Source organism: Anabrus simplex, chromosome 3 (genome assembly GCF_040414725.1).
Source record: "Anabrus simplex isolate iqAnaSimp1 chromosome 3, ASM4041472v1, whole genome shotgun sequence".
In the NCBI taxonomy this organism is placed as follows: Eukaryota; Metazoa; Arthropoda; class Insecta; order Orthoptera; family Tettigoniidae; genus Anabrus; species Anabrus simplex.
The window spans coordinates 46,138,799-46,166,493 of record NC_090267.1 but is presented as its reverse complement, the minus strand read 5'-3'; the positions used below and the strand labels follow the sequence as shown (position 1 = coordinate 46,166,493).

Below are 27,695 nucleotides of genomic sequence, written 5' to 3'. Positions count from 1 at the left end.
AATTACATGATCACCTGGTCCAAGTTACACACTATCGTTCTAAATTACACGATCGCCTGGTCCAAGTTACACACTATCGGCCCAAATTACACGATAACCTGGTCCTAGTTACACGCTATCGGTCCAAATTACATGATCACCTGGTCCAAGTTACACACTATCGGTCCAAATTACATGATCACCTGGTCCAAGTTACACGCTATCTATCGGCCCAAATTACACGATCACCTGGTCCAAGTTACACACTATCGTTTTAAATTACACGATCGCCTGGTCCAAGTTACACACTATCGGCCCAAATTACACGATAACCTGGTCTAAGTTACACGCTATCGGTCAAAATTACACGATCACCTGGTCCAAGTTACACACTATCGGTCCAAATTACACGATCACCTGGTCCAAGTTACCCGCTATCGGCCCAAATTACACGATCACCTGGTCCAAGTTACACACTATCGGTCCAAATTACACGATCGCCGGGTCCAAGTTAATCACTATCGTTCTAAATTACACGATCGCCTGGTCCAAGTTACACACTATCGGTCCAAATTACACGATCACCTGGTCCAAGTTACACACTATCGGTCCAAATTACATGATCGCCTGGTCCAAGTTACACACTATCGGTCCAAATTACACGATCGCCGGGTCCAAGTTAATCACTATCGTTCTAAATTACACGATCACCTGGTCCAAGTTACACACTATCGGTCCAAATTACACGATCGCCTGGTCCAAGTTACACACTATCGGCCTAAATTACACGATCACCTGGTCCAAGTTACACGCTATCGGCCCAAATTACATGATAACGAATTATAGAATAAATATTACTTTTAAACAAATCCTAAAAATAATATAATCATTTATTTTTACCAAATCATTTGATATATTGTACTAATTGTTGTGCGTAAAATGTGATAAATTTTCATTATGATCAATAGAGTTATGGACATTTAAAGTTATGTGGTCCGAATTACACCGAAATCCCCTACTAGCAGATGGGAACAATAGCAGCAGTGTACTCGGCATGAGGAGCTAAAGACCAAATTAGAAATAAACTTAGTGGATGGAACTTAACGAAATAATCGGAATCGGTGGTGGGTTCATGTGATACGAATGGAGGAGGATTGATTATCTGGAAGAATAAAGGGCTCGGCTGAGGAGGGTAAGGAGTGGAGAGAGGCCGCCGTGAATATGGTAAGACTAAGTTCTTGATAAATTAAAGTCAAGAAATGTAAAAAATTGAAATATGCAAACAGCGGATTGTGGAGTCGCTTAGTTAAATCGTAGGGGCTTCCAGACTTAACGCTGAAATGCATAAGAGTACTTGATGAAGATACATGAATGAAATGTTTATAATTCCAGGTGCATTTTTACATTGTAGTGGTAGGCACCTGCCACGTGGAAATCAACGTATGGATAGATATATGTTTAGTTCTTTATATAATGTTAGTCTCGAATTATGAATAATTTTAAATTAACAGTGGCTTAGCGTCACAATAACACATTGAAGTTTTTAAATTATCACGATGACTTGCTAAAACTTCTAGAACGTCTGATAACCAGTCTTTCTTATGTGGTCCACAGGTCCATTTAACAATATGCTTTCCCACCGGTGGTGGGCTCCGTGGAGCAGGCTTACGTATGCCATCTACCTGGTACATCTCATAATCTTGAGGGTAACAACAGCACAATTGAGGGTGCCTCAAAACGCCAACCACGTAGCAGCGGTAAGTGTTTGCTATGTGTGATACTAATAGAGGGCTTAGTTTTAACACTTGTTTGCCTCTCCGCCATCCAGCGTGCGTGCAACGAGCATTCTCGGACTCCCTGCTTCAAATGCTATGTATACAATACAACGGGCATGTCAATGACACGAGCTCCGCGAGCACAAAACTGAAGACGTCCTTTCAAGTTGTGATCCTGTGTTAGAGAAGGACAATTATGTGGTAATTGTGAGTGGTACAAATGACATTGCTGCAAATGAAGGTGAGGAACTAATTATGACTCTCAGAGGTAAGCTTTCCAAACTACCTGACTCAAAAGTAATTGTAGTTAATGTGCCACCTAGGTATGACCTTTTAGAGGACTCATGTGTGAACAAAGCTGTACATGATGTAAATATAAAAATCAAGAGATTATGTAAGAGTTTAAAAATGTCTATGTAGTAGATACTTTAGGTCTTGGCAGGCAAATGTTTACTAGGCATGGGTTACATCTGAATGGTAATGGAAAAGCAAATCTCTGTAGACAAATTGCTACAATTATCAACAGAGATTTGCAAACTAATCTGTACTTAAGAAAACCCATACCACTAAACTGGCACATACAGGGAAACTTGCCAGAAAACCCAGACCCTTAAATCAAGATCTATGTACAAGGATCTGGGTTCCAGGGACGTTCTCAACTCATGAGTCAAACGTTACCTAATTGCAACAGTCAAGTTTTAGGGAGGAAGGAGGTCTGAGATTGCTCTTGGTAAACTGTCAGAGTGTAGTAAATAAACAATTAAAATTCGGTACATTGATGGAATCTTATGAGACTGATGTGGTGATAGGAGTAGAATCATGGTTGAGAGAAGGGGTGGGTAATAGAGAAGTATTTCCAGAAGGGTACACAGTCTATCGTAGAGACCGAGGAGATAAAAAGGGAGGGGGGTGTTTATTCTGGTGAAGGAAACTTATTGTTCACATGAATGGTTTACCGATGAAAGGGATGAAATATTAGGGATAAAATTAGTTTGTGATAATATGAAGGAGGTGGGAATTATAGGAACATACAGGCCTGGAAGAGAGGAAAGAGACATGGAAATATTTGAGAAAATAATAGATTATACTCATAAAAACAATAATAATGATATGGTAATAATTGGGGGAGATCTAAACTTGCCTGAAGTTGAATGGAATGGAGCTGCAAGTGAAGCCCATGAACAGAAACTGGCAAATAAGTTAATTTGGGAGGGAGGATTTACACAAGTAGTACAAGAACCGACTCGTCTCAATAACTTACTAGATGTATTCTTGGTTAAACCATGGGAAATTGTTGATAAAACTGAGGTAATTGAAGGAATAGGTGACCATAAGGCTGTAATAATGGATGTAGGACTGGTACCAAAAAGGCTTAATAAGAGGGTCACACAAGACAAGAAATTATACAGAAAAACTAAAGTTGATGAATTTGGGACTTACCTTAAATCACAATTCAGTTGTTGGATAAGTGAAGGGAGTAATGTGGATACACTTTGGGCTAAATTTAAAGGAATCATTTGGGAAGGAGAGAAGAGATTTGTACCTGTTAAGAAGGGTAAAATGACCTCAGACCCTGTTTATTATACAAGGGAAATAAGAAAATTAAAAAGAAAATGTAGAATAGTAAACAGGAAAATCAAAGAGGGTAGGGATAATAGAGAAACTAGAAAACAGCTAATGAGGGAACTGAATGGAGTGAAAAAGGAAGCAAAAGAGAATTATATGAATGGCATTCTTCAAGAGGGTAATGACCACAAAGGGAAATGGAAAAAGCTGTATTCATATATTAGGAATCAAAAAGGAAAAGGAATCCAAATTCCTACAATGGTGGGAGAAGGGGGTGAACACTATTTAACAGATACTGAGAAAGCAAACCTCTTCAGTAGGGAATTCAGAGATTCAGTAGAAGATTGTCAGGACTTGGAAACCATAACAGAAGATAGAGAGGGAGAGACACATAGGGAAACAAGAAGCTTCTCATTCACAAATGAAGATATTTTCAGAGAAATCCAACTGCTTCAGCAAGGAAAAGCAGCAGGAAGTGATCAAATTACTGGGGAGGTATTAAAGACGATGGGGTGGTATATAGTGCCTTATTTAAAAATTTTCTTTGACTATGTCATAAATAATAGTGTAATACCAAAGGAATGGAAGGAATCTATAATAATACCAATTTATAAAGGAAAGGGTGATAAAAGGAAACCAGAGAACTACAGACCAATCAGCCTGACCAGTATAGTTTGTAAAATACTGGAGAGTTTAATAGCAAAATACATCAGAGGGATATGTGATGATAAAAATTGGTTCATGAGGAGCCAGTATGGATTTAGAAAGAAATTTTCTTGCGAGGCACAACTGGTGGGATTTCAGCAGGACATATCAGATCAGTTGGATTCAGGAGGCCAGTTAGATTGCATAGCCATAGATCTTTCCAAAGCCTTTGATAGAGTGGAACATGGAATATTATTAAAGAAATTGGAGGGAATAGGACTGGACGTAAGGGTTATACGTTGGATAAGAACATTTCTAAATTCAAGGGTTCAGAAAGTCAAAGTAGGAAATTATATATCACAGGAAGAGAAAGTTTGGAAGGGAATTGCACAGGGTAGTATAATCGGTCCGTTACTTTTCTTAATATACGCAAATGATTTAGGGAACAATATAACATCGAAAATAAGATTGTATGCAGATGACATAATTGTTTATAGGGAAATAAATAACATTGACGATTGCTCAGAATTACAAAGGGACCTTGAGAGTATCCAAGAATGGGTTGAAGAAAATAATATGAAGATTAATGGAGACAAATCAACTGTTACAACATTTACAAACAGGAGCTTTAAAACTGAATTTGAATATAATTTGGATGAGGTAGTTATCCCTAAAGATGGCAAGTGCAAATACTTAGGTGTGAGATTTGAAAGTAATTTGCACTGGAAGGGTCATGTTGATGACATTGTTGGGAAAGCATACATGTCATAATGAGGCTACTTAAAGGATGCAACAAAGAATTAAAAGAAAAAAGTTACTTAAGTATGGTTCGTCCATTATTGGAATATGCAAACAGTGTTTGGGATCCTCACCAAGAATACCTAATAAAAGAACTAGATGGTGTGCAGAGGAAAGCAGCAAGGTTTGTAACAGGGGATTTAAGGAGAAAGAGTAGTGTATCAGAAATGCTAAAGGAACTTGGTTGGGAACCTTTAAGTAAGAGAAGGGAGAAAACTAGACTTATAGGATTATATAGAGCCTATACAGGAGAAGAAGCATGGAGAGGCTTCAGTTGGAAAATAATTATATTGGTAGAACTGACCACAAGTACAAAATTAGAAGGAATTTTAGCAGAAGCGATTGGGGTAAATTTTCATTCATTGGGAAGGGCGTGAAGGAGTGGAACAGTTTACCAGGGGTAGTGTTTGATCCTTTTCCAAAATCTGCACAGATATTCAAGAAGAGAATAAACAACAACAGAGAAAATAAATGAAATGTTAGAGGGCATTCGACCAGTGCAGGATATTGTAAATAAAAAATGTGTGTGATTAAATTAATTCCATCCCCTGGTCTATGGAGTTTGGACAGCCCAAGTAGGGGACTGCCTGTAGGGGTGAAGTACAGTGGGGACTTCGAGGGCCCTGGGACCGCTACGGTAGCTGTGAATACCCTTCAGGAACTCTGAAAATTGGTGGCAAAAGGGGCTCTGGTTAAGACGCAGTAGGTCGTTATGCTACCTATGTTCCAAAATGGGTAAAATATAAATATGTAAATAAATTCAATGTTAATTTTAATCTTATACCAGTTGTATATTATTATCAGAAGTAATTTCACATACTGTAGGCCTATATGAGTTGACTATGTTTGTAAGATATTATAAGTAGAATTTTGTAAACAATATAAATTTATTAAGGATGATGTATGTGTTTAATAGAACAAATTATTAGCGTAAATTGTATAATATTGTATTCTAGGAAAATTTTCTTCGTCTCTTGTTAATTTAAAATTTAGTGCTTGACAGTAATGTATTTTAGTGTACCATTTGTCACCGAGGTAGACACCTCATTTGCAAATAAAGAGATTTTGATTTGATTTGAAGAAACAGCTGCTACGAGCGCTAGCCCGGACATTATATGATAGCGCAAATAACTACAATACATGTATACATTATTTCATATAAAGACATACTTGTACATAATTCAATGTGTGATGCACGGCAATTGTATAACATGCGCGAAACAACATGTTCTTCAATCATCGTATACCAGCAAAATACTGGGTGAGTACGCTGCGCCAGAAATTTTTCTGTTGTTAGGCATCACAACGAGCGTCAGTGGTCTGATGGTCGATACTTCTTTGCCATATTGTACCGTATCCTATCCTAATTTCGGCCTAGTTCAGGGGTAGAAGCGAGTGGTACGTCCGGATAGGGTTGATAACGAATATCTAACTAATAAAATACACCAAAGTATATGGACAGGTAATGCGTACCTACATATAAACCTAATGAATAAGAACTCCAATAATCGGGTAAAATGGATTTATTAAACTAAAAACATGAAATTAAACTATACTAAACAAAAGAAATAAATGAAATGAACAACCGACCACTGGTTGTGTCAATCAAAGAAAAATTACAAGCATCCTTACATGGATAACATTATTAAACAAAACGTTTACAAACAAAGCGGGTAACGAACCCGAGATATTAAGAGTACATTCTTGTTACTAGGAATAATTTGACTTACATTTTCTTTAGTTTTCGTTGCTCACTTTGTTAAGTCCCTAGTGCTTTGCCCGAGGACTCGATTTGTAGACCGTTCATGATATGCGAAGGTAATAACAGATCCACTAGTAATTGGCCTAAATTTACATATGTCTTCCGATCACTCGGGCACAAACATAGCAAACACTTGTTCAGCACTGTGTCTGAATCACCTTTCCAAAATGGTAACAGATTATACTTATATGGGTCCGAACCCATGATCACCTATAAGGTTAGAACTTTCCTTTACAAAAATAGCCATCGGACTGTGTCTCCCCATTAACGAACAAAAGACAGCATCACAACAAAGAAACAACATACTAGACACAATAATGCAATCAGAAAATTAATTTACAAAAACCTGTAAAATAAAGCACACAGAATAAACACACTGAAGTTGATCGAGCTGTCGGGACAAAAACCCAACATATCCGGGCACTGAATATCACAAAATTATGTACCGTCAAACGGGGTAACTTCGGCCATACAGGGTAACTTCGGCCACTGACGAATAGCAACACTTATTTTCTCCTGCCTCCTATACGGAAAAAGATGAACCACTTGCAACAACTAAAATGCATGTACAATAGAATGCTCTATCAACACTCGGTAGTCCAAAGAACATTGGCAAGCTCATTTTTGAGTCAATCAATTTTTTTCGCAGCCCCGACTATTGTCTTGTTTGGTAACAGCAGAAAACAAACTGTTCTCCAGCCCCAGCATTCTATTCTCCATTTCAAAGGTTTATGGGGTCAAAATGTAAGTACTTCTGGTAACTGATCAACCTAATTTGATGCATTTTATTCAAATAGGTTTTTCAGGAAATAGTTTTGTGATAAAAGTTGTCCTCTTCCGGGGTAACTTCGGCCAAGCCCAGAACGTACGGGAAAACATTACGCGGCCGCGGGTATTGTAATTACAATCCTGTTTACTTCAAGAATGCTTTAGAAGAGATTAATAAAGCTACAATAACAATAAACAGGGAAGTTTATCCCGACAGGGAGAGGAAAGACTGTTCCTATTTTCAATGATAAATGACACAGACGATGCGCAATTAAGAACTTGATTGACGGCCCAGATATTTTCTAATTTAGAAGACGGTGTATTATGAGAACAGTCTACAAGATTGCTTCTTTTCCGATCTCCTTTTCTCTCCATACTATTGGGCTTTATGATTTTCGTACTTTTTATTTATTATCTTTTTTACCATTACAAATAACTACGCAATGCAACACGTAATTTGTAATATCATAAAATGCTTGTACGCTTAGGCTAAATAAAATAGTCCATTCTTTGTGAAAAATGGGAATTTGATCACTATACTTCTGTTTCACTGCAAATCGTTTCAATTTGTTTGTGATTGTTGATACTGGGCGTTCTGCAGGTTTTAAGAAACATTCACAGAGGCCGAAGTAACACTATATCGAAGAAAACTTCGTTTCCTGAGTTATTTTTATGGCGGCCGAAGTTACCCCAAAACATGGGGTAACTCCGGCCACTCTTTCGATAATCATAATTCATTACTGAATAACAATTATAATTATGTTCATATTTAGAAATGAAGAACAAACATGGCAGAACTTATATTAAATTTTTCAGAAAATTAGAGGAAATATTTCACATTTTAATTTAAAAAATATACGAAAAAGTGGCCGAAATTACCCCGTTTTACGGTACTGTAGATGCAGCATAGCAGTAGCATTTGACACGGCAGGGAAATCAGCTGGTTGGCAACGTAAACATCAACTAACTAGGGATTTGTGGTCAGGCGATTCACAAGCATAACGGGATTATTTGTAAACTTTCACTTCCATTTCTGCGCCCAGCATACAGCTGAGTCAGGGACTACTACCTGGAAAGAACAAAAGCACATCGGCCCTCGACAACATTCTCGGTGCTTTAGAATAGCACACAACTCTGGCTAGCAAAAGGATGGCTCAGTATCATCATAGCTCCAAATACAACATCATATCCTTCATTGCCTATCTCTTGTCATTTTAGCCCAGTAATTATCCACAGGCAATTCTCTAGCTTCACATATAAATAATCCCCGGTTCGACGACCGGTACTTTCATGAATTTGCCTGCCACCACATTTATATATTCTACCTTCGACGTTGAAAGATATCCCGTTGCGTCTTCTCACAGCTGAAATTCACGCAATAAAACATCCTAGCATATACAGCCCCTAGTCTGATCTTTATTTACGGTTCGAAACTGGTGGCGGACAGCCCACTGGATTTTTATGAAGAATCTACCCATACAACTCTATCTTAACTCAACAATAAAGTGGAATAAAATGCAAATAACTATAACACACACACCTATATCTAACCTACTCTTTCCCTTATTTCCAATATAAATACTTACAACACATAGCTCGGGGACTTGGATGCCAGCAACCCTTGTAACCGTACAACAGGGTTACAGATTCCATTCAGTATTTTTTATTATTATTATTATTATTATTATTATTATTATTATTATTAACCCGATTCATTAGATTTTATATTATGTTTCTCATCATTTAGACTGTAATAATTAGGTATCACGCATATTATTGTATTTAATCATAGGTTAAGTGAATATGTTTGTAATTATGCTGTATATTAGTAAGTGAGATTTGTTGGTTTGATATAGTAATTCTGTGGCTTGTAACTCTAGGCAGATGTGTTGGCAGAGTATTTTGCAATCGAGGCTATGTTTAACTGAGAATGTTATGTGCAAGTAGGTTTTCCGGTGACTCATGCCGCATAGTCACTGTAATCCGCTTGGGTACGCTTATACGACACATGACTGATGACATCAGTGCGTGGTCACGTGATTGCGACCAAGTGTCAGTATTCGCCAGCTACTGTATGTTGAAGTGGAAGGGATGAACAGAGAGTAGGGAGATGAGTCGTCATCGCGAGGTTATAAAAGTCGATGCAACGGTGGTGAGAGGTATTCAGATCATATCGTTCAGATCATATGTAACAGTCAGATGTATCAAATGGAAGAAGTGGTCTTAGAGTGATGGTCAGAGCTAAGAGTTGTGTTTTCAAGAGGTCTTGTAATAATCGAGGAGGTCTGGTGGTTGTATCCGAGCAGAGACGGGTACTATGCTGATAAAGAAACATAATCTTCTTGTGAGGATGGACTTCACAAGATGTTTCAATAATATTTTCTAATTACTTGTAATATATTGAGTGGACGTAATTACATTGGAGCTCTCTACACGCGTACATGGTATGTAGGCCAACTCCTTGTTATATAAGAAGATAACAGCAGACGGCTCCCGACTTCAGCTCATAGGTTTTCCCAAGAATTTCAAGTTCAACCGCGGTGTATGCAGACATCAGGTAATTAAAGCATCAGACATGTTATGCATTCATAACATGAAGAAGAATGTAATCAGCGGCGATATCACATCTCACTTCAAGTTCATGCCTATAGCTTTTTTTGTTTAAATTAAATTTTCCTTTTATTAGTACCGCAAATCTCACTTTAATGTGCCGTTTCACAGTTCTTTATACGAGCTGGTAGGAACAAACATGGAGTCTCTGCGATCAAAATGTTAAAATAAATGCATTTAACGTCAATACGGGCCGAAATGTAATTATTTTCATCAGTCAGTTATGGAAAGAACCATGTATAGAAGGCGCAGGAAAAGAAATGGACATTATTTAAACCTATTATTTAAGAAACAAATTTGCTCATCACTCACTATATCATCAGACCTTGAAGCAGTAAGAAGACGTAGGACTAGACTGAAAGAGATTATTCATCTGGAGTAAATACCGTAATTTGGAAGGAAATATAATTCGCGGCTACACGCCCAACACTTGTTATCAAGATTTAATCGTTGCGCGAAAGATAAAATACTATAAAAGGAGATAAACCAGATTACAATAGAGCTACGTCACGAAGTAGCGCAGAGCTTAAATAAATTTGCCCGATACCGCTTAATAGTAAAAGATACGTACGGATCAGCTGTTGAGTGCGTTCGCACCAATCAAAATATAGAGGAAAGAAGTTCCTTTTCAAATTGGAATAAATACTTAATAATTATCCTAGTCGATTTGGAGCTAGCATATTGGACTAAATGTACCATAGCAAAATCCATACAATTTGAGCTTCACAAGAGATATATTAGTTGAAGAATGACAGCAATGAATCACATATTTTGTTATTATTCTGTTACATACGTACGAGATTCCACTATGAGCCTGTAAAGAAGCAAGGCAATGCTATTTGGATCCTGATGAGGCGATACGATGTTGATCATCCCAGATGACCAGTAATCAATTGTGGAGAGCTACGATGAACCCGATCACTCGTGGAGGAACCAGATGACGAGATCCTAATCTCAGATGACCGGAGATGAGAAGACATCGAGACCACCTTGAGCAAAGCTAAGTCCATTAACTGAGTCGTTTTCGTAAGTAAGAGAATATTACCTTTTATAATTATATGTTGATATGTGCATTTGTGCGAAGACAGTGCGTAGATAAACGTCTAGATGAGATGATTGGAAGTAGGTATTCATCTATATGAAATGTCATTTTCATTAGTAGGCGTGGTCACCAAGTGATATTCCGATCGTAATATTTCCAGTGATATGTGAGAGTAAATAGTTAGTGTTATTATTATTATCAGTGAAGAGTAAAGTGTGAAGTTGACATTAACACCAGTGTATACTATTTTAATCAAAGTCACTCGGTGCGAGATCGTATATAGGAAGTGTTTATGAAGGAATAAGGCAGTAGATTACTCAGAGTTTTGATGTTAAATTTGGCACTATGACGATAGGAAGTAAAGAGGGCATTTTAAGAATGTCACGGCACGTTGACGTGCAGTTTAATGAAGTGATTTGCATATGATGAAGAGAGAGATTTATTATACGTGAAATGTGAGTAATAATTGACGCGTTATAGATATGGTATAAGGATGATAGTGATTTATGATGGTCATATTTATTATTTTCTTCGAGAGAGATAGTCATGGTTGTTCTAAGTGAGACGATGTGATTTTCAAATGATGTTTCTGAGAGTGTCAGTGAATTCTTGCCAATTCCATATGATAATTCTTAATCCTATGCATTTTCACATAGCTTAGGATACGATCTCGAGATTGATAGAGCAATGTTTTTATCCATGTTAGGATTGTCTAGAGAGTCATACATGTAGTCATGATAATATTTAAGCCTTCACTGAATTATTTTGGATGATTTTGAAAACTCTCACTGTGTATAACATTATTCTGAACAATATTCAACCTACTAGACTAATCAATGGTGACATAGCTATTCAAAGAGGATTATTTTTAGTCGAAGATAGTGTCTTCTGACCAAGTAGATTTTCCGTTAGTAGTAGGTGTGATGATAATTTCATAGGGTATGTATGATGACGTTTCTTACAACCAAATACGCACGTAGACTAATACTTATCACTAAAATTAAGGTCACATTACGTTAAGTTTATGAGTTAAATCTTATGATAACGTTACTTGGAGGGTGATTATGACTTACACTGGACATAGCTTAGCTTATGGTGAGTGACACAGGGAAATATGAGTAACTAAGAGGCAATTGAACATGCGAATGTGAATATTTAAACCGTGAAACATACGTGAGTGTACTTGTCAATTCAAAATCAGGAGAAGTTTTGAGATAGTTTTTATGGAGAATTTTACACCTGCATCGAGACAGACAGTTAGTGTAAATTGAAATATGTGTCAGTCCTATGAGTAAGGAATAGGTAGTAACGAACTGCATTTCATATTTATCCGAAGAATAACTGATATTCAGACAATTTGAACTCCAATTCTTATCTGAACACCAACTCGATGATTCCATAAGCGTTCTTTATTTCTCAAGAAAGTTTAATCAGAGATATTGTAAATAGTAATTGATACACTTTTATTTTTTTTCTTCTTAAAGGATGCATCCAACACTCTTAATATTCTTGATTTTAATGTTTATTTTCTTCCCAGTATGGCACATGTAAATATAATTAATTTCATTGAAATTAGTTCAATTTATTATCGCCCAACTTCGTAAGTGAATTGCCTACGAATGAAACCATATGTTTCTTTTTAACTCCCAAATGTTGTGTAATATTTCTTCTAATATTCTATAATGTTGAGAGATCAATGGACTCATGAAATGAAATGGTAGAATCCTAGAATTCGTTTATTTACGATGAGTTTGGAGGATATGATTTTTCTGAAATGTTGGTAATGAATACAGACTGTAGGAATAACAACGAATTACTCACTTCAAGAAGTTTTGATTGGTCGAATTTAAGATGATTTTTCTTATAATGTCTAACTTAATATTTAAATAAATGTGAGATAGTATAACCTCAGCATTCTTTCTATGTGTTCCTAGAATAAGTATTAGTTATAAGATAGTGGTATCTTCAGTCGACGACAACTTCTCTATGAGCTAATAAGAGTATGGTATGTAACTAGTAACGGATAAGAGACGTCTTTCAACGTTAGTTAGAATCTACCATTAACCGACCTGAACGTTTTTCTCTTACGGAACCCATACCCATAAAACTTAGTCGTTGAACCAATTGAATTTAGAGCTAGTCAGGATATCTTGTGTCCATGCCTGGACGCGGGAACGGCGCAATATATATTTTTTTGTTAAATTAAAAGATGTCAATGATTGTTCATTGTGACGTAAATTATAGTCATAAACTCAGTTTTATTTTAATTATAATAAGTGATTCCAGTTCTATGTACAATCCTCAATTGTGGAAATGCAACAGTAATTTAATATTGTCCTGATCCATATCCCTGTATATTGCCAAATATGTGAGTTTATCACCTCACGCCTTGAGATAATTGATATAAGAGGTATGCTCTACCAAAAGTTTTTGTTTTTATTTAAAAAGCAACTGGCGCTCAAACAAATGTTATGTATATTGTGTGAAGGATATGAAGGTATAAGAGTAGTGGTTGGAGTATTCACACCCTGAACGTATTTAAATTTACTGAAATAAGCAATACAAATGCCTCTCTGGCTTGCATTTAAAGATCAATTTACTTGTCTAAAACGGCCCTAAGTAGTGTCTCTGAATATCACTTCACATGCTTATAGAATAAAAGGATTTATCTTGGCAGCAACCTCACCAGCAGCGACGAATCACATACCGCAATGCCATGCGTGCTTAGCACATGACTACGATACACAGCACAGGGATGAATGTTCTCTTGTCGACTCCTGGATAGTTCATAGTTGCCGTCTACTTGATGTCGGTTGTATCTGGAACTGTTGAATTAAATTAGAACCATCTATTTCCCCACTTAGTGTGCTCGAATGCACGATCACAACCTTTGTACTGGCTAATAATTGACTATATCCTCCGCTCAGATTTTAGTTCGATCTACACGGCACTAAATTAAGGGAACTGGGCCCGGTTGCAATGTGTCCTCGTCAGCGGTTACATTTTAACGACACGCAAATGTTGACTTCGTACTTCGCGTACGTGCCGGATATTAATTATCAGCGCAGACCGTCACTAGCTCTTGTGAGCTAAATCAAAGCGATTCTCTTTCAAGTCTAGCAAAATCTCCACAAAGTTATTGATTTGTCGGCTTGGGATCACGACACGTTACACCCGGCGTTCAAAAAGCAACAGGAGAGCGCTTCCATTCACTGCGCAGCCTTTATAGATTCACAAGGTCGCTGGCTCCAAGGGAAAGTACCAGCAAGCAAACCCTCGCCAGATGCTAACGGCTGCTCACGTTAATACGCATATATCTCAGTTTGGCACCAGTAAATAGCAGTGGCGAATTTCCCATACATGCGATTGATGTGTTACATCCTTTGTATTTTTCACGAAAAATAAATATTCATTGTTCATATTTTAATGGAAGTTATTTATCTAAAATTCAAACGCACAGTTATGGACGAAACGAGCGCGGTTGGATAGTGACTGCTACTAATTACCAAACTACTCCAGAGATGGCAGAGCGTGCATTAGATCCTTGTTGGTTGTTGATCTCTTTCGTGGGGTTGGAATGTGGAACGAACAGTCACATCCATCAAGAGGGCGGTGCAAGTTGCAATCCTGTAAGTTATCGCGTGTGGGCGGGTTTTATTTGCTCTTTCGTGAAATACTGGAGTTCTTGCTTGTGATTGGTTCTTTTCTTGTGCTATAAATGATGATATATGACAAATGTGTGTTGTTGGAATATAAATGATTATGTTTCCTGTGCTTGTAGTGTAAATATCAAACAAAGAAAATGTGGGAATGATGCGATTTTGAAATTACATCACACCGATCAGAAAGTAGTTCACTAGGCGCCAGGATCACAGGTTTCTACCTAGCAATCCGAATTGAATTCTAACCACTGTGTAATCGGACGATTATTAGGAGAACCATTTAGTTTATTTCTTTTACTGAGAAAAGCAGAATTATAAAGGAAGGACAATCGCGCCCAATTCTGAATGTAACTGCACAACTTAAGTCGTGTGTTCGTCATTTCAACATAAATATTTATGAAGCAGACCATTGGATTAGTGCACGTGAGATCTTAAATAAACTTCGCTGTTGGCCTTGTTTGTTGTTTTCTAAACCAAAAGTCAGGAGTGGCCACTGGTAAATAGTATTATTAGCTCCAGTTGCTCTATAATTATCATCTTAAGTACGTGTGGTATCAAATGTGTGGAATTTAGCTTATTAGCGGATTAAAGCAAAGCAAAGCAAAGTCACCTCAGTACAGGCCATTAAGGCCCTTGGAGGTGTGGAAGGTAAAGGGTTTCACCATATTAACCTCGGCACGTGATGCGGTAGAGTGGTTAACTCTACGCCCGGCCACCTTTGCCCCCAGGAATTAACCTGGTACTCATTTTTTATGTAGAGTGAGTGAACCTCAGGGCCATATGCACCTCCGGAAGTGGAAATTTACGACTTCCTGGCGGGGATTCGAACCCACGCCTTTCCGGGCGAACCGAGCACGCTTTTACCGCCTCGCCCAGGCAGCCTCTTATTAGCGGATTAATTGATTAAAATTGAGGTGATTCCAGCCCTGGAAAAGAGAATTTTTTCAATCTGTGACAAATGTTCGGTATATCCCCTCGTATAAATCTCACCCCCTCCAAAGTTCGCTGTTCACTTGGGTATGCGTATATGGGGTCTACATGATTGAGATCACGGTTTGCGGCTCAGGTCCAAGTAGAGGAATTCGTCCTTACTGGAGCGCTACGGGGTTCTCACCGCCTATGGCACGGCCATCAAGGATTCCTTCCTTCATTCCCCACGACTATATTGAGCGCTTGTATACAATCATGCCACAGTGTTTTAATAAATAAATTGAAGCATATTTGATACGGTTCAATATGCCACGCTATAGTCATCTTTAAAGCACTCATTGCCTCATCGCGTAATCACAGCAAATAATTTTACAAAAACATTATGCGACATATTTTCCATCAGTATGCATCGCTTCGAGAGTTAATTTCATATCCAATCTAAAGCTTATAATTGGCATGTACTTTTTACACAACCGTATGACAGTATGATGCTTTGTGTAATTATCTGTCACATACGGTACATGCTTTTTGCAATATTGATTTTTCAGTAAATGATTAAAGACGATTGTTGCTTGGTGTACGGCAAAGGCAATTCAACCATCACTTCACCAGTAACGTTCGTTGGGATGCCTAACAACAGGAAAGAGTCACCCGGTATATGCAGTAGAACCGCTGTTAACCGGAACAAAGGGGGAAATGAGGTTTCGGTTAACCAAAATTTCGGATAATAATTCAAATGCAATTTTTCGATGATAAGGGATGTTTGTTGACCTTTTAGGTGAAGATGAGGACAATACACATACAAAGTTAACGAAGTATTTTAATATTTCGATATTAAGAAGCGTTTGTTGAACTTTTAGGTGAATATAAATGAAGACAATACACATACAAAATTCACAAAGTATTTTAATAAACACAAACTACTGTGCACCTTTAAAAATCCCATGTTCTATTGCGCATATGCTGTAACTATACAATACGTACTAATTCTTTTTTTTTTTAAAGTCTTCTGTTTTATTTTGGATATTTTTAGTTTCACATCATTTTCTAGCTGCTATGTCACATCACCGTTTCATTAGCAAAATATCAGGTATTTGATTCTTCGCATCACAAATTGAGTTGGCAGTAGAGAAGGGAAGGGGGGAGTCAAGGACAGAGTCACTCATCCACTTTTTCATAATTACAGCGAGGATTTATAGCCGCTAAAATAGTCAGGAAAACATCCAGTTAAAATTCGCAATAGTAGGGACTGAAATGACAAAATAGGAATTAAAAACCAACCCGAATATACTGTACATTCTCCTTAGCATTTAAAGTTACTCAGGATATGTGAATCATGCCACTTCGTAGTCAGCTTAACTTTTACGCCAAGGAACAAATGGTCACCAAAATCAGGAAAAGGTAAAAGGAAATATTATTTATAATACAATTGAAGACATGTTATCTCTTACAGACAACATTTATGTTCAAATTAATCTTAGTCAGAACATGTTACAATGGACAAGCATATATTGTTCCAAATTTTGAACAGTAAAACTTTGTCTGTTGTAGGCTAATATATTTTTAAACTGAGAAAATGACCTTTCTACTTAACATGGGGTCGGGGGCAGCTAGCTCTGCAGGGGTGAAACCTGGTGGTTGTGACACGCCTTTTTGTTCGAGAACAACAGCAATGGCCAAAGCATCCTTCCAGCCCGAATTCCTCTGCATAATACTGTGAAATTTGGCAGTGATATTATCTCTCCGTTCAGTTTAGCAATGGTCGCCTCCACCTCAGGAATAATCCCTACAGCTTTTACAAGAAGTAATTCTATCTCTTTCAGCTGCTTTATTTTGGAACGCAGCTGTTCAAACCTGGAAAACATGTACATTAGACCCCCTGAAAATCTTGGGGTTGGCGAGTGCAGGGTGAAGATTCAAGGCCAGCTCGTTGCAAGCAGAATCAGAGGACACAAATATGTCGTCGTCCTTTAACCACATTTAAGTGCCTGTCTTTGGTAGCTACCTGCAAAGAGTGCTTGCTTTCAGCGGCTTCTGGTAAATAAAGCTAACAAAGTAGAGATGGGTGGAAAAATACAATTTAAAAACATAATATTTTCAGTTTTCAGCACTTAACATACAAATATATACAAAATGGCCATTAATGCTTGAAAGATGAATTTATTGTCACTAAAAAACACATCTATTCATTTCACAAATTGGCTGAAACAGATTTTAGACTTATGGGTCTACAATTTTGAGTTAAGGATAAACATAGCCATTTATGACGAAATTCTCGCCTTAGTCATAAAATAACAGACATGTTTTTTATTAGTTTCAACCGAAAATATAATTTCTTCGTTCGTTTCGGTTGAACGGTATTTCAGTTTAAAGTGTTTCGGATAACGGAGATTCTACTGTAATTACTTTAAAGTTTGCGATTAGCAATGCAGCACAAAATAAGTCATTTACTTTTTAGGGGCCTTAACATGATCAACTCTTCTTTGAACAATTATAACATGTAAATGTCATGCCCAGAAAACCATAACTTGTTTCATTTCAGCACAGTATGATTGGCTAAAACCTCAGTTACTGTATTACATGAAAAACAGAAGCTAACAAAACTTGACTTCCTTAATATGTTATGTTTGGCACAAAGAACTGCAGCGTTGCTTCTGTTGCATTTTTTCTTGTCTACAACAGAATGTGGTTATAGTGACTCAAATATGAAATATTCTGCCCTTGAAATACCTTCATTTATTTGCATTTAGAAACAGTGCTACAGTAAAATAGGAGTAACAGTTTGAGAGAGGCTATCCTTTTATAATTTTTAAACATTTTTCTCCTCTTTCAGCTGAGAAGCGTCATCAGTGCCTTGATGATGAGCGCACTGGCGGCAGTTTTACTCAACCTGATGTTCGAGTCACCTGTGTCAGCACTGGAGAAAATACTCTTGAGGGAACGTAAGTTTACACGACAATAAACCTGACAGTTCCATAGGCAAGCAAATAACTTAAATGTTGATGATGATGATGATGATAATTAGACCTCAGATTTTTAGACTAATTTGATTATTAGGAAGTGTCGACTAGCCCGCCCTTTGACTATTTAGCGAGAGTAACATCAATTCTAGGTGTTCTGTTTGACACTACCCCTAATGATTATGCAAATCACATAGCATAACCGTTGTGCAGGATAGACTATATTTGTTATCCCCTCCAGTAAGTTTGCATTCTAACCAATTACTGCTTAAACAACCGGAATGTAATAATAATAATAATAATAATAATAATAATAATAATAAACAACTTCCTCTCGGACTTTTCCCAGTTAATTGGGGTGAAACTTTCAATGGACTTAGCCCGTCTTACGACCGGATACCTTTCCCGACTCCAACCAGAACGGTTTAAAGTACTACGCCTGCTACCCAAAAGAGGGATATGCGTATAAGAAACACTTCACGCACTCGCACATTTTTCTACTGCACGAAAGAGCATCATGGATATGTTTTGGGGCTTTGAAGACGAGAGAACGAGTGGAGGTTCCTTGGCTGTTCACCTCTTAAAGCTTGAAGAATGTTTATTTCATCTTGGCTGCAATTTATCTCGACAACACACCCATGTGGATTAACATGTTTTGAATAATTTTTAGTCACTGATGATCGACCTGAGAGTTGTGAACCGGTCTGAACGAAACATTATGTGCTAATAAGACTGTGAAAATTTTAATAATTATAATACTAATTATAATCACTCTTACAACATGCCAGAGTGAACGATAATGCATTCTTTGCTCTACTCATAGGGGAGATAAAGAGTTCCGATAAATGGAAATAAAAGTGGGAGAATCCACAAAAACATATTTAGACTCATGAATTGCGAGAAAATGAAAGATATTCTACATCTCGTAAATATATTATTATTATTATTATTATTATTATTATTATTATTATTATTATTATTATTATTATTATTAACCGGGCTGAGTAGCTCGGACGGAAGAGCGCTGGACTTCTGAGCCCAACTTATCAGGTTCGATCCTGCCTTAGTCCGGTGGTATTTGATTGTGATCAAATAAGTCAGCCTGGTGTCGATAGGTTTACTGGCACATAAAAGAACTCCTGTGGGGCAAAATTTCGGCACCTTAGCGAAAACCGTAAAAAGTAGTTCGTGGGACGTAAAATAACATTATTATTATTATTATTATTATTATTATTATTATTATTATCTATATATTTAAACCAAGGCGTTTCCTTTGCAATCTGCCAAAAACTCCCTACTGTACCGATTTTTATGAAATGTGATTCAGATCAAACGTACTTGCATGTATATGTGCCAACACTATTTTCTTTCTTTCAACTATTAATAGTATTTTATTTTATGAAACTAACATGCGTATAATGCTATTCATGGGCTGGCCGGGTGGGGCGGTACAGACGTGCTCGGTTCGCCCGGAAGGACGTGGGTTCGAATTCCCGTCAGGAAGTCGTGAAATTTAAGAAACGAGATTTCCACACCCGGAGGTGCGTGTGACCCTGAGGTTCACACAGCCTACACCAAAATTGAGCACCAGGTTAATTCCTGGGGACAAAGGCGGCCGGGCGTAGAGGTAACCACTCTACCCCATCACGTGCCGAGGTTACGAATGGTGGGAGCCTTCACATTACACCACTCCAAGAGCCTTCATGGCCAGCACGGAGATGACTTTGCTTTTTATAATGCTATTCATTTTCATTGGTCATATAAGCAAGGAGGCATGGCCCTTGGATAATTAAAAATCTTGAAAATACGCATTGTAAAATCATTGGTGCAAAATGAAAGACTTGAATGTTTAAAAATAAAAAAATAGCCAAAAGCTTAGAGATTTAATAATCACAAGCTGCAAATAGCGCCACATCATCCATGTTGCGGCGCGAGGTCATCACGATCAGCTGATTGTAAGGTTGTTCGAAAATAATAAGGGGAATCGTCATAAAGTGACAATCAATCACTACTGATCTGCATTTAGGGCAGTCGCCCAGGTGACATATTCCCTACCTGTTGTTTTCCTAGCCTTTTCTTAAATGATTGCAAAGAAATTGGAAATTTATTGAACATCTCCCTTGGTAAGTTATTCCAATCCCTAACTCCCCTTCCTATAAACGAATATTTGCTCCAATTAGTCCTCTTCAATTCCAACTTTATCTTCATATTGTGATCTTTCCTACTTTTAAAGACACTACTCAAACTTATTCGTCTACTGATGTCCTCCCATGCCATCTCTCCACTGACAGCTCGGAACATACCACTTAGTCGAGCAGCTCATCTCCTTTCTCCCAAGTTTCCCAGCTCAAACTCTGCAGCATTTTTGTAACGCTACTCTTTTGTCGGAAATCGCTCAGAACAAGTCGAGCTGCTTTTCTTTGGATTTTTTCAGTTCGTCAATCAAGTAATTCTAGTGAGGGTCTCATATACTGGAACCATACTCTAGTTGGGGTCTTACCATAGATTTATATGCCCTCTCCTTTACATCCTTACTACAATCCCTAAATACTCCCATAACCATGTGCAGAAATCTGTACCCTTTATTTACAATGATATTTATGTGATTACCCCAATGAAGGTCTTTCCTTTAATTAATATCTAGGTATTTACAATGATCCAAACGGAACTTTCACCCCATCAACGCAGTAATTACAACTGAGAGGACTTTTTCTATTTGTGAAACTCACAGTCTGACTTTTATCCCCGTGTATCATCATACCATTGCCTACTGTCCATCTCACAACATTATCGAGGTCATTTTGCAGTTGCTCACAATCTTGTAACTTATTTATTACTCTATAGAGAATAATATCATCTGCCAAAAGCCTTACCTCTGATTCCACTTCTTTACAAATATCATTGATATATATAAGAAAACATAGAGGTCCAATACTATGCCTTGAGGAATTCCCCCTCTTAATTATTACAGGGTCAGATAAATCTTCACCGGGCGAGTTGGCCGTGCGCGTAGAGGCGCGCGGCAGTGAGCTTGCATCCGGGAGATAGTAGGTTCGAATCCCACTGTCGGCAGCCCTGAAAATGGTTTTCCGTGGTTTCCCATTTCCACACCAGACAAATGCTGGGGCTGTACCTTAATTAAGGCCACGGCCGCTTCCTTCCAACTCCTAGGCCTTTCCTATCCTATCGTCGCCATAAGACCTATCTGTGTCGGTGCGACGTAAAGCCCATAGCAAAAAAAAAGATAAATCTTCATTTACTCTAATTCTCTGAGTTCTGTTTTCTAGAAAAAAGAGCCACCCATTCAGTCACTCTTTTGTCAAGTCCAATTTCACTCATTTTTGCCGGTAGTCTACCATGATCTACCCTTTCAAATGGCTTAGAGAGGTCAATCGCGATACAGTCCAACTGACCTCCTGAATCCAGGATATCTGCTATATCTTGCTGGAATCCTACAAGTTGGGCTTCAGTGGAATAATTTTTCAAAACCAAAACTGCCTTCTATAAGACCAGTTATTAATTTCGCAAGCATGTGTTATGTAATCAGAAAGAATGCTTTCCGAAAGCTTACATGCAATCCATGTCAAACTGGCAGGCCTGTAATTTTCAGCTTTATGTCTATCACCCTTTCCTTTATATGCAGGGGCTACTAGAGCAACTCTCCATTCATTTGGTAAAGTTCCTTCATGCAAAAATTAGTATATCCCCCGAAACCTTATCAATTCCACATCTAGTTTTCAACTTTTGTATCATACTGTAAATGTCATTGCTGTCATAGGTAAATTTTAATACTTCTTTAGGATTAGTCACCTCCTCTACCTGGACATTATCCTTGTAACCAACAATTTTTACATACTGCTGATTGAATACTTCTGCCTTTTGAAGATCCTCGCATACACACTCCCCTTGTTCATTAATCATTCCTGGAATGTCCTTCTTTGAACCTGTTTCTGCCTTAAAGTACCTATACATACTCTTCCATTTTTCACTAAAATTTGTACAAATAGGCAATGAAATCGGAATCCAGCTTGGCTGCTGTGGTTAAGCGTAAATCTATATAAATGAAATCGTAACGACCGTGTGTGTGTGTGTGTGTGTGTGTGTGCATTGAATATTGTGACGAAATTTTCATTCAGTTGTCCGTTTCAGGTGTAATAATGACCATATGCATATCTGTTAGCTTCAGTTACTTGAATGTCCTAAATTTAAACCTCCATCCCTCCCCCTACTAAGGATTAGGCACAATCTGCCAGGCGAGCTAGAAAATTGAAATTCGAAAAAGAAATGTCTTAGCCTCTAATCGGCTGAAAGCTTCGAAGATCTTTAAATATTTAATTTTTTAACCCCGAAAAATTTCGGAATATTGAGACAATTTTAATGTCGGTGCAGACCTCCTTTTCGAAGTATTTCACTGCTAATCGGTAAACTGTATCAAATACGGGTGGCAGAGTCCCAGTTCAATTTGGAGTGATCTACAACTTTGGTCCTATAACGTTTCGTCGTATCTCTATTCCTTGTATGTCAGATTTGCCTCTATATGTCGATTATACCTACATTTTGATCTCTGTACACGTATAATTCGTAGTTCAAATCACTGATATGAAAGATAGAATCATCTAATACTACATGAACATTGGCCCACCCAGTATCCATACGTGAGCCAAATTCTTTGTTTGTAGCTGTAATATTAGTATCGAAAAGTAATACACTGTGAGAAAACTTTACACAAATTTCCCCCTTTTCTAAGTTTCTAACTCAATTTTACGTATACATAGACGAGACAGGAGAAAATATCTTAAGACCATCCTTTTGGACTGCTAAATGAGGCGTCTTGTGGTACAGTCCGTTTGTCGATATGATGTATCGTTTAGCAGCAGTTAATCTGTGAATGAAGATTTGCAATATTATAAACATGCATATACTTCATATGTCGATCTATATGTATTCATTGAAGTCGATTTGTAGCGATGTAGAAAGGGTGTGTTTGCCATTATAATTGATAATTTACATCGATAGTGATTCTCAGCAGGGGGGCGTCTGCTATTGTACTCTCCACATTGACTTTGACTGGCAGTAGGAATGGGATCCTTCTCCAAGTCCTTTGTGACTAGGAGTAGTAAGGAGGGACAACCATTGTAATTAATAATTCCCTTCTCTATTTGACTGGCAGAAGTTAAGGGAGCATGCAATTTTGCTCAAAACTCCCCTAACTAATATTGTGTTTGGGAGTAGGCAAGTGTGTCCGCCATTATAAACAAACTTACCCATGTAAATTGTGACTGGCATTAGGCATAGTGACCTTGCTATTATAATGGAAACCCACCAACTCGGTGTAACTGTCATTAAGAAAAGGGTCCTGTCGTTATAATGATAACAGAACAACTCAATTTTGACTGGAAGTAGGGTAGATGCCTGCTATTGTAATCAAAACTTCTCAACGATAATCTGTCTAGAAGTAGGAAAGGGCGCCTGCCATTGTAACGAAAAATCCCCAAATCGATTGTGACCACGCAGTAGTTGATGAGGCGTCCCATTATAATGAAAACTTACCTACTCGATTGTGAATGGCAGTAGGCAAGTGAGCCTGCCGTTATCATCACAACTCCGCAAATCACACTTTACATTGTAAACAACGTTGGGGATCCTCCCACTGGTGTTTCTGGATAACGCTAAAAGACATGCAATTTAAAAAATCTTATTCATTGCATGTACAGTAATTTACTTCGATATCCGCATACAATGTATAATACCGTAGCGAAGCACTGGCATATTTGCTAGTTACAATTAAAACCGTTGACTTATATGAGAATTTATGACGTAAATCCTCAAAACAAAAGGGACCCACGATAGGATACAATCACATTATAATCACATTTTTAAACGTTGTGCATTCCCAGGAGTACCGCTGAAATTATTTAATAGAATTATTTGTGCATGATGTACGTTTGACTGATATAGGCCTACATAAAACCAAAGCACAAGCTCAAGACATACTGTAGTTGGTTTATATATACATGTCTTGTCCCGCTCTCAAAATTCCTTTCGTCAGCAGCCATTTTGAGACTATAGAGCTCTACTTTCTAGCGTCGACGAAAATAATAATAATAATAATAATAATAATAATAATAATAATAATAATAATAATAATAATAATAATAGTAATAATAATAATAATAATTCCAGGCCTTTCAGTTTTGTGTAATCCAAACCACAGGGACATGCCTTTTCTTATAAAATTTCCTACATGGATTGGCCAGTATTCGAACCGGTGTAGCCAAAGTGGGAACCCAGTGACGATGCCGCTTAGGTATCAGGTCTCTATCCATTATTGTTATTACTGTTAGCTTTACGTTTCACTAACTACGGTTTTCTGAGATAGTGAGGTGGCGGAACGAGGCTGACATATTTGAGCACCTTTAAATACCACCGGACAGAGCCAGGATCGAACCTGCCAAGTTGGGGTCACAAGGCCAGCCCTTCAACAGTCTGAGCCACTTACCGCAGTTCTTCTTCTTCTTCTTCTTCTTCTTCTTCTTCTTATAATCATCCTGCCCGGTGTTACAGAGGTAGCGCGCCTGTCTCTCATTCCAAAAGCCTGGATTCCTTTTCCATCCAGTGAAAGAATTTTGCTTGATGATGATGATGCTTGTTGTTTTAAGGGGCCTAACATCGAAAGTCATCGGCCCAAGGAAGAATTTTTTACACAGAACTGAGGAGTATAACGTTGTTCACTTGATACGAGATTTTCTCAAGCTCTTAGTTACAGGAAGAAGGCGCACAGTGAGAAGATGGCGATACTGTATACTAATACACAGACGAACACTGCGTGTCTGGCCATGAGCCTATTCTACGAACGAACTTTGCAACTTTTCACTTTGCACTTTGCACTTTTCAGTTCAGATTTTGTTCCACCATCGCTTTTCAGATTTAGCTTGCAAAGTGAAAAGTGAAAAGTGAAAAGTTAGAAATCTTTTCACTTTTCAAGCCGGTTATGTTCCTCCATTGGTACAGAAATGCAAAGTGCAAAGAAATGAAGTGAAAAGTTTTCATAAATCTTGCAAAGAGATGATTCCCTTTTCATATGTTAATTAACAAGTATGTACATTAGTTTCTCGGCGTAGAATTTGGTTTAGTGATATAAACACGTTACGACGTGAGCTTTTGTTAGCATCAAGTGAGGACAATGATGAAGAATCCAGTAATAGAATGTACAAAGACAGGATTAATTTTTCATAACCTCACTTCGATGTAATAACGCGAGTGATTTCGTATTATCCCAACAGAGGCTGACTATATTCTTCAAATGATCGGTCATTTATTGAAACATAAAGAAGTAAATTCCTTTCCGAAAAAGAACAAATTCTTATGTTTACATTTTTTAGTAAATGGTGCCCAGCTGTACTGTGTAACAGCAATGCATAGGACATCAAAATCAATTATTTGCAGAACTGTTACCAAAGTCTTAGATGTTATAGTAAATGTAATATTTCCTAACAGTACGTTGGCCTGATAATCCACTTAATATAGCGACGGGATTTGTAATGAAGGGTGAATGTCTTTCTGTGTGTATATGTGTTGACGGTACTCCCGTTAACATTGATTTGTGTCATCATTTGAGAGGTAATCTTTAAAGTTGTCAAAAAACGATGTCACGTTTCTCCTTGACAACTTCCAGCACAGCCAGCTTCTTATAATAACCTATCTTTCACATGATAAAAACTTTAACGGTACAACAATTATACCGCCAAGTTCACCGCGAAAAGTAAATCATTAAAATCATAGAGTATTAGGCCTATACAGTTTGCTCATGGAATAAACTCGATCGGATCACTCATTCGCAAAGACTTTTCACTTTGCGAAGAAATTGAAAAGTACAGCCTAGTTCATGGTGGAACAGAAAAACTTTGCACTTTGCTAGAATTGAAAAGTGAAAAGTGCAAAGTTGAAAAGTTGCAAAGTTCGTTCGTGGAACAGGCCCCAGGTTATCCTGTTACGGTAATGGAGTAGACCGTACAGCCAGTTTCTCAACGCCGAATGTTGGGCGGCGGGAAATAACCTAGCACCCTAAGGGGGCCAACATCTGAGGGTGGACGAGCTCCTTTAGGTGGGTAATGGTCCCTCAGTGGAGGAAATGTCACTGTATAGCATTCGGTAACGGCTGTATCCCATGTTAGGGGTGGCTACCAACAGCGTCTGTTTCCCAGGTTAGGGGCGGCTGAATAGTAACCATAGAAGGCGACGGGAAACCACTCTGGCATACTTTTCACCAGGATATCATTATGGAGAGAGTAAATAAAATATTGGTCCTTAGTCCCAGGCAGGCCTTTAGTGGGCACGGGTGCGAAGAATCACCTGGCTCAAAGTAATGAAGTCCAACACAAGATTAGCAACATGGAATGTAAGAAGTTTTTTCATGGCTGCCAAACTTGATAACATGGTTAAAGAAATGACGAGGTAAAAAAATATCTATCCTTGGGATAAGTGAACTGAGGTGGCCAGGTAAAGGAACCTGTCAAAGAGAAGATGGAAATCTATACTATTCTGGCAGTCCTGAATCTGATAAAAGTCACAGAAATTGTGTAGCAATGTTACCATTGATGCTTTCACGGCCCGTACTTATAGACATGATACTGTATAGGCGTTTGGGCTTATGCCGTGTCAAGAAAGTAAGGTGAAATTCTGTGCTCTGCGTCATTAGTAGAAAATCTTAAACAATGACCTTTTGAAATTTAGTAGTTATAAGAGAAGTGGAAATGGTACGTTCACTCTTCCCGAGACGTTGCACAGCGCTAGCGTTCGAAGCGGAAGCTGACCAAACCATCAGAATCAGTCTAAGAGTGTCACATAACGTGTGTACGTAACATATGACATTGACAGGTGTATACATTGACACAAGCCTGGAATGAAACATGTGGCGAGTGGAACGTACGAATTTGGAAGACACCGGGACGAAATAACAATAGTGAAGGGACAGGGAAGGGAACTACCTACGTAAATCCTTAATGGCTGGCAACTAGGTATTACTTAATTGATAACCAGTGTCCCTGTTGAAATTTTTAGGATTTCTGCGTATTTCCACAGCTTCCCGTATAATCCTTGACGGGTGGTGTCTAGTGTGGGTAAGAGCTCGAGCATCTTGGAACATGACATCATACCCGACGATAGAGCGTGCTCAGCTATTGCCGATTTGTCTGCCTG

At 38.0% G+C, this 27,695-nt stretch overlaps 1 protein-coding gene across 1 annotated transcript in view; it reads left to right on the top strand.

Annotated features, from left to right (window-relative positions):
* The window catches only part of LOC137498881 (nose resistant to fluoxetine protein 6-like), a 30,457-nt gene that overhangs the window by 2,214 nt on the left and 548 nt on the right, over positions 1 to 27,695 (top strand). The window contains exons 2-3 of the mRNA XM_068226575.1: positions 1,594 to 1,736; positions 18,371 to 18,479. Coding sequence (XP_068082676.1) covers positions 1,594 to 1,736; positions 18,371 to 18,479 — 252 coding nt within the window. The remainder of the gene's footprint in view (positions 1 to 1,593; positions 1,737 to 18,370; positions 18,480 to 27,695) is intronic.